General features: G+C 47.6%; 1 protein-coding gene across 2 annotated transcripts in view; it reads right to left on the minus strand.

Annotated features, from left to right (window-relative positions):
- Positions 1 to 3,296: 3,296 nt before the first annotated feature.
- The window catches only part of NUAK1 (NUAK family kinase 1), a 72,484-nt gene continuing 62,674 nt past the window's right edge, over positions 3,297 to 13,106 (minus strand). Inside the window, exons 6-7 of one of the 2 annotated variants that reach the window (XM_032416135.1) lie at positions 11,669 to 11,801; positions 3,297 to 8,858 (exon numbers count right to left, since the gene is read on the minus strand). In XM_032416135.1, coding sequence (XP_032272026.1) covers positions 7,705 to 8,858; positions 11,669 to 11,801 — 1,287 coding nt within the window. In that variant the 3' untranslated portion in view covers positions 3,297 to 7,704. The remainder of the gene's footprint in view (positions 8,859 to 11,668; positions 11,802 to 13,106) is intronic. The other variant, XM_032416136.1, reaches the window with a different exon arrangement.

The raw sequence follows: 13,106 nt of genomic DNA on the forward strand, positions 1-13,106 counted from the left end.
GGCTTGTATTTGATTCCAGCTCCACATTTACTAGTTGGGTGACTTCGGCAAGATACTGCACGTTTCCAACACTGTTTCCTCATCTGTAAAAATGGAGATCAGGGAATATTAAAACATAAAAGGAGCATTAGAAGAGATGATTCATGTAAAGGGTAAGCACACTGCCTGCAGCTCAGTAAACACTCAGTTAATATCTGTTGATATTATGCTGCCCTTCCCTGTGGGAAGCAGACAGAAGCTGTGACAGAGCCATTGTGATGTGTCCATCTGACTCCATTATATTTTCCACTTTTTAAGTACTACGGACTCAAAGACTTCCCAGGAAGTCAGGCTGGGGTCAGGTGACTGAGTTGCAGCCAGGAGGAGAAGGGTACACGTGATGTTCCCACATTCAAGCCTGACCCTTGAAAGGTGCTCACTTGTGCTCTCTCTATCCCCCATTTGCACAGCTAGAAACAGAGGACCCCAAGATGGCAGACCCACGGGATGGATGAAGCTCAGGTCCCTGAGTGCCTGCGCAGAGAAGACATGCTGAAGAGAGTTGCCCAGCGCGTACTGGACTTGGTGATAGTAAGAAATAATCATTTATCATATTGAGCCACTGCCATCTCAGGGCTTGTTACTTTAGCATAATAGAGCCTATCCAGACTAAAGCACAAATGGAAACTAGCACAGGGAGTGGATGGGAAAACTAGCAGGTCAAGACACAATGCATCTTCCCAGTCAGGTGGAGATGAGCACCATAAATTTTTCATCACTAGGACAAGGATTGGCACAATTTTTAAAAAATTGATTGCTCATTTCCCCCACAAGTCCCCACTGGAGCCAGACATTTGTGACAGCTTGGGGCAGGTTTTGTGACATGAAAACCTTAGTCTGCACTTTCTGGTCTTCATAGAGCACCACTGCGGCTCCACTTGCATGCCCCAAGCTTCGCATGATTGTGTGGATTAAAAACATCTTCTCCATAAATTTCAATAAATTGGCAGTGAATTTCTGCTGTGGAAACATATTCTTATTTAAAATTGCACGTCATGGCATGTATTTCATCTGGGGACCACCTGTCACAGGAAACGGCCATTTGTAATTAAGGCTACACAAAGTCCTAGATGATCATAGCCAGTCCACGTGAGAACTTGGCCACATATGTTTAGCAAAACACCACACTCCCTGAACCGTGGTTGTCCTATGCCAATGGACCAGAAATTAACCCTACAAAGCTCTGTTTTGAAGACCCCAGGGCCTTTGTATATACAGTTCCCCTTGCCTAGAATACTCACTCTTCATATAGCTAGTTCTTCAAATCTCTGCCCAAATGTCACCTCTCCAGAGATGGCTTCTCTGACTACTCTCTCTGCAAAAGGTTCCTCCTCCCTTAATTCTCTATCTCGGCACCCTGCCCATTTCCTTCATAGCACTTACTATAATCTGTTGTTTTAGGGAGGGGTTATTTGTTTGTTTATTGTCCATTTTCCCACTAGATCTAAGTAACCATGAAATCTACCTTATTTCTAAAATTCAAAGTATATGAGCTAATAAAACCTTTTCTGTGCTTAAACCAGTTTCAGCTGGATTTTCTCATATTATAACTAATTTGACAACTAAAATCTTCCTAACGAATATATCTGCTCTCTATAGTTTTATATTGTTGTCTTTCCTGACACTATCGGTATAAATTAGAAATCTTCTAATGTCAGAACACCTGGGTGGCTCAGTCGGCTAAACATCCAACTCTTGATCTCAACTCAGGTCTTGATCTCAGGATCATGAGTTCAAGCCACATGTTGGATTCCACTACTGGGCATGGAGCCTACTAAAAAAGAAAGAAGAAAGAAAGAAAGAGAGAGAGAGAGAGGGGAAAGAAAGAAGAAAGAAGAAAGAAAGAAAGAAAGAAAGAAGAAAGAAAGAAAGAAAAAGAAAGAAAGAAAGAAAGAAAGAAAGAAAGAAAGAAAGAAGAAAGAAAGAAAGAAAGAAAGAAGAAAGAAAAAAAGGAAAGAAAGAAAGGAGAAAGAAAGAAAGAAAGGAGAAAGAAAGAAAAAAAAAAAGAAAAAAGAAAGATGAAAGAAAGAAAGAAGAAAGAAAGAAAAGAAAGAAAGAAAGAACTCTGAAAGCCAGGGATTATGTAATGCTATTTTATAGATGACGAAATCGAGGCCCAAAAGGTATAACTTTGTTTCATTAGCTCTGCATCCCTTCTTTTGGGAGAGCCGCCCTCCCCTGACTTCATGTGATACTGAAGGAGCGATCATTCAAGTATACCACAAGGGTAGGCACATGATCCAGGTGGGCCAATCAGAGCATCTCTCCATCTGGACCCTACGAGTAGGCAAGAGAGAGACACGTGACCCCCAGCAAAGCCAATCACACTCCTTCCTTGGCACATAAATGCTGGGATAGTAAGCATCTCTCTCTGACTTCAGGATCACACACTTAAAGGACCTCATAACACCACTACTACCAGAAGCTATCTTACCACCATGTGGAGAGAGCCTGCCTAGGAATGAAACCCACATCCAGGGAGAGTGAGTGAAAAAGAGGCCAATGGCATCTCGTGAACCCCTGGATCTAGCTGTGCCTGAGACATACTCCTTAGACTTCTCAGTTACATGAAGCAGTAAATTTGTCTTGTTACTTCACATGGTCTGAGCTGGGTTTCTTCCACTCGCCACTGAATAAGGATGAAGTGAGCACCCTGAAGAAGCTCCATAAATATTAGTTCTCTCAATCTTCCTCCTTAAAGTGACCACTTCTCGTTAACCTCACCAACCTATCAGTTGGCATGTAAGCCATGCCCCTCCAGCTGCTCCTATTTCCTCCCTATCCCTTATATTCAGTGACTATTGCTCTGTAATGAAAGGATTACGGATTCCCATTCATAATGAGTTTTACACTCAAGGCAACTTTGTAGAAATTAGCTCTTTCCTTCTTCATGGACCCATTAAAGTTGGGTAAAGGTAGCAATCTATGTACCCATCAGACAGATGAGAAAACAGAGGCACAGAGACACGAAGTTTGCCTCATTAACAATCAGCAAGTCCAAATCGGAATTGAGATTCTTCCCACTGCAGCCCAGCTGGAGAGGCACAGACAGACGGGTCCTAATTCGGCAGGCCACATCATAAACATCCATTCCCCAACCCTCAACCTTATCAGGTGCCTGGTCATTTTAGCCAAATAAGCTCCATCAGATTGGGTTCCCAGATAAAATACAGGAGGCCCATTTAAATTTGAATTTCAGATAAATAATTTTTTTTTTAGTATAAGCATGACCCAAATAGTGCATGGGACATACTTATACTAAAAAATCATCCATTGCTTAACTGGATGTCCTGTGGTTTTATTGCTAAATGTGACAAGCTGTATCAGATGTTCTCCCAGTAGACCAGATAAGGGGTGTAAGTTGCAATTTCTTTGCAAAGTCAGACTTTTCTGATCCCCAAACACTGCTATTCAGCACAGAGCGTGACTCTAATGTTTGATACTAGGGTAGGGTTTGATGTCATTTGCTATTGTAACTGGGATCCAGTCTTACCCTATTATTCATCCCTCTTTCTAAGAGCTTCCTGGAGGGTCTGTTCATGCAAGGAATAGTGGTAAAATGGGACTCAGGGTGCCATTTTATCAGAGGCAGGGCAGTGGCTTTTCCCATTGGGAAATAATACCCATTGATCTTGGACTCTGAGCAATCAGATTAGCAGCCTGGCTGCCCTGGGAACAGAGGGGGCTGCCGAAGAAGGGACAGGCAGAGGGAGCTGAACCAGAACGAGAGAGCATGACTGGCTATTAACTTTCGATACTGTCTCTAGTCCAGTTTGAAGGAACCCAGTCAGTCGTCTCTTCTGGAACTCAGAACTGAGAACATGTAAATTTGGAAGCTGTGAGGTAAACCAAGGTGGGTCATAAAATCAGGGAGAAAGCTAGGCTACAAAAGGAGGAGGAGGAGAAAGCCAGTGTGCAAGGAGGAGCAGAAAAAAGGGCCTGTCATTCTCTCGGCTCCTCCTCCTCCAGTTCTCGTTCCTGCTGCCCTGCTAGCTGCATTTCCTTTTCCAAAAACTTCAAATAAATTCCCCCTCTGTGCCTGAGCTAGCTTGGGTGGGTTTCTGTTACTTATACCCACTCTGTCACTTACTTCCTTAACTAAGAGGAAAACAACCAAATAAAGAAGCAAGGTCCCAGTTCAGTTCAGTTCATTGCAATTTATTTAATTTAAAAATAAAAACGGAAACAAAACAAAACCAAAAAAAAAAAAAAAACGAAACGAAACGAAACGAAAAACAGAACAAAAGTCAGTTTCCAATGAAAATACAAACACTTTGGGTGGTTATCCAGCTTTTTCCCCCCTGTAGGCTGTTCTGGGCTCAAACCAATCAAATGAACAAAAACCAATTTTGACTGGAGCCATAAAGCATGTTGCACCAATTAAATTACACCAATATATTATTATAATACCTTTGAAATGTCTTTCAGACCAATAAATAAAAAAAAGACAAATTCAAATAAAAAAGTCAACTTTTTATTACCAAAACAAAAAAAAAATAGAAATTAAATAAAAGTCACAACACGGATTAAAAAAAAAAAAATGTGCAGTCAAGTTTTTTTCTCTCTCTCTCTCTTTTTTTCTTCTAGGAATGATACCATGCCAGTAAATCCCTACAGAACATCTCCAGTTTGGCAATAAGCAGTCAGTTGATCATTCACATTTGTACTCAAGACAGCAGGCCAGGGCGACACTCCCCTGAATTTCTCCCTGGAAAGTGCTCCCCATCATCTGAAGAAGCAGCACCTTATAACAGGGATGGAAAGTCAGGGAGCACTTAGCATTTTCATTTCGCCTAGGGTCTTGAAGCACTTCCTGAAAACTGATCATGCCTTAAAATTTACCTGTAAAAAGAAGTATAATTCTACTCCTTTGGCAGATGTGTAAACTAAGACACAGAAAGGCCCACAGAGGCCAGGAAAGGACCAGGAGAGCTGACATGGAATCTCCTGCTTGGTCCACCAGGTCATAAAAGTGTCTCTCACTTGTAATTCCATGGAAATGAATCAAGCATGACTTCCTTGGTTGGGGATTGGCTGGTAGGGATGATAGCACTTAATCAGGAAGCAGGGAGCTACGCGTCAGGGCTTTTGTCTCTAGTCCAGGTTTTTCCTTGAAAGGACAGAGTCAACACAGTATGTAGAATCAGAGGATGTTAGCAGAATGTCAGAAGCAGGCAGGGGGCCTGAGAGATGGGCTAGTCGCCCCCCCCTCCAGCTCTCATTAAAGGGAAAACTTAGCTTCCCAAACACTGCAGGTGCCTCAGGCCACCATCTAGTTAGCAGCACAGCAGGACTCAACTCAGACCCTCGGCCTCTGAGTGGAGGACGGTCTTTGCCACAATCCACTGTCTGGGTTGGCGGACAAAAGAGAACATGCATGTGTGGGGTTTTTCGGGGGGAAGGGGAGAAATAGAATGATTTTCCTTAATAGTGTCATTTTAGAAGGATGGAAAATACTAAACAGACACAATCACTTGGCGAAAGGAAAAAACACATCACCCAGTAGGTAGGTGTTATACCTTAGGCGTATTGACAGCTACGAACTTGGCCAGCTGCCATGCATGCAGGACCAGCAGTGGGGCAATACGTGCTGTCCGGAACAGATCACATAAAATGAGACAAGGAATGGGGAGCTTGGAGGCTGCAAGATGCCCTCCACACACCCACACTTCCCACACACACAATTTGCTATCTACAGAGTTTTTTTCCCTTTGAACCTATATTGGAGCTCAGGAAGGAGGTGCAATTGAAAGAAAGAAAACGGAGGAGCTTCCCATAACACACCACTCAGCTCGACCTGAAGGCGTGCACAAAGCCACAACCCCAGAGCTGGTGACAAGGGGAGAAATGGAGCCATCTCCTTAGGAAAAGGACAGTTTCACTCCAATGAATGTTCTCAGTGCCTTACGGTGAATTCTTTCGCATCTCCCTATAACTGTTTGTTGTCTGCTGGTTTTCCCAAAAATACCCACCCGCCCCCCAAGACTAGTCCTCCTTATATATTTTTGTGGCTAGCAGAGGTCGACCATCTTGAAACAAGGCTTTCAATTTGCCCAGGCCAGTAGGATCTGAAGTCATCCCAGATTCCCCAATGAGACCATGAATTCCAAACCCAGTATCTGAAAATGTCCCATTGTGGGACTGACATCTTATCACCTGTAATCTGGGTGTCTAGAAGTTGAATACCTAGTTATATTACTTTTTATGATAAGAGTCCTGCTATACCTCTTTCCTGCCTCCTCCAGAACCATCTGGATGGCTTCTTGGGAAATATTCCCTCTTCTGTATGCTTCCTCCCAACCCACTGTGCTCTTTCAACACCTTATTCATTTGAATGGGTGGAACTTTCTTTTCCCCCAGAGTCTAGGACTTCAAACCCATGACAGAATCCCTAGATATGGGGGGAGCACCTTATGCCTACCTTCCTTTCCTCATCCAAATATCCCACCTACACACTAACTCCCTAGAAGCAAACTCGCCCGCCTCTGTGGATTCTACACTTGGTGGATGGGGAAACCGTTTGCTATTAGTAAACAGAGTAAATGGTTGAGCCAGTTACTCCTTGGAGAAGACTGTGGACAGCGTCACATCTGATTCATGCAGGTGAGAACCCAAGAGGCAGCATTCCAGTTAACAGTGAGATGTTAAAGAAATTGACAAGTTGCCCTCTTGCTGGTGTGGATCAATTTCCATTCATCTGCACAAAAACCACCGAGGGTCCCAAGCTCTGTTACACACCAGAGTTTTGACCTCTGACACCACCATTCTTTTCCCTGTCCATCCTCAGGAGATTGTGCTGAAGAGCAAGGCAGACATCAGGAAAGAAGTGGGAGACAGCAAGAAGCCCAAAAGTCACCACAGGCTGACTCTTAAGTCCTTAGCGGTGTTCAGAGCATTCTCACTCTGCCCGAGACCCTGTCTTCCATTCCAGGTAGAGTAGCAAATTAACAAAGGCCACATGAGTGGCATGAAAGACAAGCATAGATCCCACAGGATGCCTCAACCCAACACTTTCAAGGCTTAGCCATGTCAAGGATGGCCACCGCATGGCATGAGTGCTACTGCCCCCCTTCCCTTTCCCAAGGCAGCCATTGCTATTCAATCACAGCACTCCTTCCCATGCGCCTAGGCTACTCACAGCAGCACACCCAGCAGCCACTACCAACCGATCACCGATGCAAGTTCAGGTGGCTGAAATCGACTTGCCAACCCCATGCAGTCAGACCAAGCCAGCTCATGTGAGGAGGGAAGCAGCAAGTTCTGAGCTCATCCAAGGCAGATGGCCCCAGTCTCTCTTGCCCTTCCTCCAGAAGCATTTGGATGACTTTTAGGGATATGTTCCCTCTCCCATATGCTTCCTCCCCACCCTCTTCGTGCTGGCCAAGACCACCTCCCCTGGACAGCTGGTCCTCTAGGAGGTGCCACAAAGTAAATGCCAATTAGGACCCAAATTCTGACTGGCAGCTGGCAGGACTGGCAGAGAGCCCACTTCTCCCTTTCAGGTGTTGGCTCAAGGCTGCAAACTGGGCCAACTAAGATGGCACCAATCCTTTCTCAGCCTATTGTCACAGGCCAGCAAAGAGGTAACCAGCTCACTAGCACAAGTCATTGCTCCCACGCCTCCCCCGAACCCACCCACAACCCAGCCCCACCACCCCCGGGGAGCTAGTTAAGCTTGTTGCAGATCTCCAGCGCTTTCTTGTAGACCTGAGTCACATCGTCCATGTCCATGAGGAGGGAGAAGCTGCTGTCTCCCAGCCGGTTCCGGTACCGCTTCAGGTACTGGGGTCGGGGCCGGTTCTGGAGCCCCTCAAAGTCCTGGATCTGGAGAAAGTTTTCAGCAGAGACGCAGCTGCGGATGCGCTGGCGGGCAGGGCGATTCTCCTGCAAATCCAGCAAGTCGAAGGAGTCGCTGGACAGGACGCTGTCGTCACTGATGACGCTGGAGGGCCGGCTGTAGCTCCGGGAGAGGCCCTCGGCGGGGGCGCCGGGCTCCAGCAAGGATTCCAGTGTGGGCATTTCAGGGCTGACGAGGGCCGGGTCCGTGGTCCCCGCTGAGTACTTGCTGCTGTGTTTCAAGATGCCCTTCCTGCGGCACGAGAGGCCGTGGGACGTCCCCCTGGTGGGGTCCGGGGGGCTGGGGGAAGGGAGGCCACTGCCCAGCCCGTCGTTACTGTCCAACAGCTCCGAAGACTCACTGCGCTCCGGGGACGAGTAGTAACCTGACTCTCTCTGCTGGGTCTTCTTCAAGATGCCCTTCTTGGGCATCGTGGCCGACTGCTTGGGGCTGAGCTTGCCCGGCACCTCCGCCTCAGGGGGGCTTGGGAGGGGCACGGCGGTCCGGCCCAAGTCGGGCTCCATCTTGAAAGCAGAGGGTAAGGCAGGGCTCACGACGCCTTCAATGAAGCCGGTGCTGTGGGAGCGATGTTCACTGTTGCTTCGCTTCTTCAGGATCCCTTTGGGCCTCTTGGAACTCAGCTTGGATGGGCTCTCGGGCACCGAGTCCTGGCCGGACTGGGCAAAATCGTTCTCTTTCTTGGACTTTTTCAGGGACCGCTGCCGCTCCAGCATGACCTCGGAGGCCCCGGGCTTGGCCAGGCCCTTGATTTTGGCTTCGGCCTCAGCCTGCAGCCCTGTGGAACGGTGGTGCCAGTCGATGATGCGAGCCAAGAGTGGCGACTCGGAGTTGTGGAGCGCATCACAGTCACAAACGCTGCTCTTGTAGCCCCAGTTCACCCACCAGTGGTTGGCGATGTCCTCGATGGTGGCCCGGCGATCGGGGTTCACCATCAGCATCCACCGAATGAGTCCTCGGGCGTCTGTGGCACAAGAGAAAAAAGGATGCGTCACATGGAAGCCTTTGGCCTTGACGGGGCTGACGCTGCAGGGGTGAGGGGACACGTGCACTCCGGCAGGAGACCTGGTCCTGCCGCACCAGGGAGCAGGAGCCAAAGCCTTCCAGACGGTACACGGAAAGCATCATTGGGACACAACCACAGGCCAGGGCACGGTCACACCCTGGCATGTTTTTCCACAGAAGCGAAGGAATGTTCTAGAACTACCGAGCTCTCCATCAACTCAGATCTTCATTAAATGGGGAAGGCCAGGGAACTGGAACAGATTTCAGACCCGACCCCAAGCAGGGCCCCACCATTCCTTCGGTGGATATTATTTTACCAAAAGGGAAACCAGGGGGAGGTGACCCTGGCTTTTCTGTAGTCCTCCAAGGTGGGCTTGTATAAACACGCAGTGCTCAAGGTCATGGGGAAAGTGTGTCGGCATGAAAACGACATCTAAGGCTGAGACGGTGAGAAAGAGGCTCCTTATCAAAGAGGGAAAGAGAGAAGGATGGCACACGTGGGCAGTGAGAGGTGCCATCCCCAAGGCTGGCCTTACCCCAGGCTTTTGCCAGGTGCTGAGACCCACGCCCAGCGAGCTCACCTCCTCTCCCTCTCTGACGTAAGCTGTAGCCTACCGAGCCGTCAGCTCAGAGAGCTCATCTAGATCTGCTATCCGCTTACGGCCTGGCTGAGACATTCCATGTGCACATTTCGGCTGCCAGAGAATTAGGGGAAAGCCCCGAAGGGATGTTGAGGAGGCCACAGGAACCAACTGACTCTCACAGCTTATAAATTGACTTATAAGATTAAACTGTGCTCCCCCAAAGGGAGGTGAATTATATCCTGGGAAGGCGCCACCTCCCCCTCAGGCACTTATGTGGGCTAATGAGTAGCTGGCAGGGGTCAGGCAATGAGATCGGGGTGAGCTGCACCCCTGAAAAGTAACAGGATGTTCCTTCAGTCATTCAGTAAATATTTTCTAAATTCCTGCAATGTGCCAGGAGCTGTGTTGGTACCGGTTGGGTCACCTGAAATTTCTCAAACAACAACAACAACAACAACAAAAAACAAAAACAAAAGAAAACAAACAAACAAACAAAAACCCAGGCTGGTCTACTGAAAAAAAAAGAATGCGTATGCATACATATATATATATATATATGTGTATGTATTCATTATTCACAGATTCTGTATTATAAATTCTCCTGCTCACTAAAATGTATTTGTAGCCCCAAAATCAATACCCGGGCACTCACTCTCCTTGTCATTTGTGTCCATTTGCAAAGTGGCAAAAAATTTGAGTCACCCCCAGCGTAGCACGTACGTTCCCACCTGAGGTCAAAGGGGGTGCCGCCTCCCTGCCTTCTTGTTTCCACTCTCATGCTGTAAACAGGTGTACTTCTCACGGCCTGCATAGTCCATGTTTTTCACACTTTTGACCTTTTTGTTGGTGATTTCACTGTGTAAAATGGCCCAACGTGCTAACTATGGTTCCCGAGTTCGAGAAGGCTGTGATGTGCCTTACGGAGAAAGTGCGTGTGTTAGATAGGCTTCGTTCAGGCATGAGTCACAGCACTGTTGGCTGTGAGTCTGATGTGAATGAGTCAACGGGATGTTTTAAATGAGGTGTCTCTGGACAGAAATATACATAACACAAGGTTATATATTAATCAGTTGACACCAGTACTGTGACCAGAGCTCGAGCCCTGTATTTGCCCCAGGAGCAGCGCGGTCTCAGTATTCACTCACTCCGTGCTCATAGCAACTTTGTGAAATGTAACTACTGCAAAGAATGAGAAATCAGCTGTGCGTGTGCATGCGTGGGCAGCATGTCTACATAGGAAGGTCTGCGTTAACTACTTTCCAAAGATGACCATGTGGACACACACTTTCCATCCACACATCACACCACCCTAGCAAGAGATGGAGCTTATGATCTTGGTTGCTTTGACCCATAGAGCGTGGCAGAAGTGACATTATCTGCCTGCCCAGCACAGAAGGCTTGGAAGCTTCTTCTTCCTCCACCTTAGAGCCCTGAGCTGCTGTGGAAGAAGTCGAGGATTCCTCCTGGAGAGAGGGGCCTGGAGAGGCATCTCATGGAGAGGGAGCCCACGTGGAGGAGCACTGAGCAGCTGTCCCCCAGTCAGACCCAGCCCAGCTGCCATCCAAATGTCACGGTAGGAGCAACCCAAGCATGGCCAGAAGAGCTCTAGCCAACCCAGGGAATGGAGAGACAGGGTTCCTAGTTGTTCTTTAAACCATCAAGTTGACTCAGGGCGGTGGGGGAGGTCGGGGATAGAGTTGTTATAGCAATAAATACTGAATAATGAAACAGCGCCCATGGGCCATGCCCCTGGCTGGGGGCACAGTGGTGAAAAGGAGCAGTTGCCACCCTCATGGCACTGAGTCTAATGAAGGTGGTTTATATAACCACGTAGACTAGAAAGGACTTCATGTGGTATCTCTTCCAAAATGTGAATTTATAGTGGAGAAACTGAATCCACATGGTAAGGGACTTGCCCAAGTTCACACAGCAAGCACACAGGACTCCTAGGTTGCCTGGTGCAGAGGACATTTGTTCTAGAAATTCCATTTGGGAAGGTTTGGGCAAAGCAGCCTAGCAAGCCAGCTTTGCCAGAAGGCAAAAATCTGGAGAGAAAAAGAAGAGGAAAAGCAGGAGATTCCTTGCAGATGTTAAAACAAAAGCAAAAAAGTGTGAGCTACACACTCAAAAAAGGGTAATAAGCCAACCACTCCCGCTCAATCCCTGAGCCTCCGAGGGCACGCACCTGACGGCTGCGTAGGCTCCCGGTACTCTCCGCTGCTGATCTGCCGAATGAGGTTTTTGTGATCGAAACCATCGAAGGGCATTGTTCCGTAAACTAGAGTGTAAAGCAACACGCCCAGGGCCCAGCTGTCCACCTGGAGCAGAGAGACGGGACATACAGGAGCTCAGAAGCAGGTTCCGGGATGCCTTCCGATCCATTAGATCACAGACTGTGAGCAGCCACCCCCAACGACCCCAGGAACTGAATTTAGCACTCGGTGGATGGGTTCCCACTGCAGCCTGACAACTGATATGCGGTGCGGCCGTCAGCTGCTGCAGAGCCCGACCTTTCCATCTCAGAGACCAAGAGTCCCAATCTGCGTAAGGACTTTCTTAAAAAGATTATCTCCTTGGATCCTCAGTATGATGTTGTGAAACAGGGAGGGCCTGGATTATTTTCAACCCCATCTGACAGATGGGAAGACTGAGGCACAGGAAAGCTAACTGATTTCTCCAGAGCCCCTCTCTGCCGCCTGGATGGGTGCCGGACTGGGACACGGGGCTGTTCACTCTAAATCCAGGCACCAGTGCCCTCCTGCACCTTCTTCAAATGGATCAGGGGCTGCCAACTCAAATGCTTACAAGAGCCAGGCATGCAACCAAGATGAAAAAGCAAGAGAGAATGTGGGGTACAACGTGGGAGTGCATGGATCCACCTGATGGAGGCAGCCTCCCCTTGGCTAACTGCTGCCACACAGTAACGTAGGCCCGGCACTGCCAGATCCTTTCGGGAAGTCAGAAACCAGACTTTAATGCAAAGTCTCCCAATTATTGAATGTTTGGTCCATTTTCTTTTAGAAAGACTAATGTGGCCAGATAAAGCATGTTTGCTAGCCAGATCACAGGCCGCCAGCTTAGAACCCCAGAAAGAGATCATCAAAGATCAAAGAAACATTCATTACCTATGATAAATGGACAGTGTCAGGTTTCTAGAGTTTTGTAAATGGAATCCAATGTTCCTCCCTTACATTCTTATTTTAGAAAGACTTTCTCTTCACTGCAATTGGTAGAGGCCCTTGGCATACTTCTCTTCACCCTCCAGCCCTGCCTTCAAACACTCTCCAACAGATAAATATTTGGAGGGAAACATTTCAACCCACTGAGCAGCTGCTCTTTAAAGGATAAGGAGTGGATGGATCTCTCTGTAAAGAGAACCATCCTTTTAAAGAGCATAATCGCTCGCAACTCACCCATTTTCAAAATAGCATTTCCACATACACATCTCTTACAGTGGTCCTGAGAGCTTTAAGTGTATAAAGAAATGCATTTCTCGTGCATTAGAAGGTTCGATTAAAACTGTATTTCCTTAGCGGAGCCTGGGTGGTGCAGTCGGTTGAGCATCTGCCTCTTGGTTTTGGCTCAGGTCATGATCTCATGGGTCATGGGATCAGGTCCTGCAG

This window comes from Phoca vitulina, unplaced genomic scaffold, assembly GCF_004348235.1.
Source record: "Phoca vitulina isolate PV1807 unplaced genomic scaffold, GSC_HSeal_1.0 scaffold19, whole genome shotgun sequence".
NCBI lineage: Eukaryota > Metazoa > Chordata > Mammalia > Carnivora > Phocidae > Phoca > Phoca vitulina.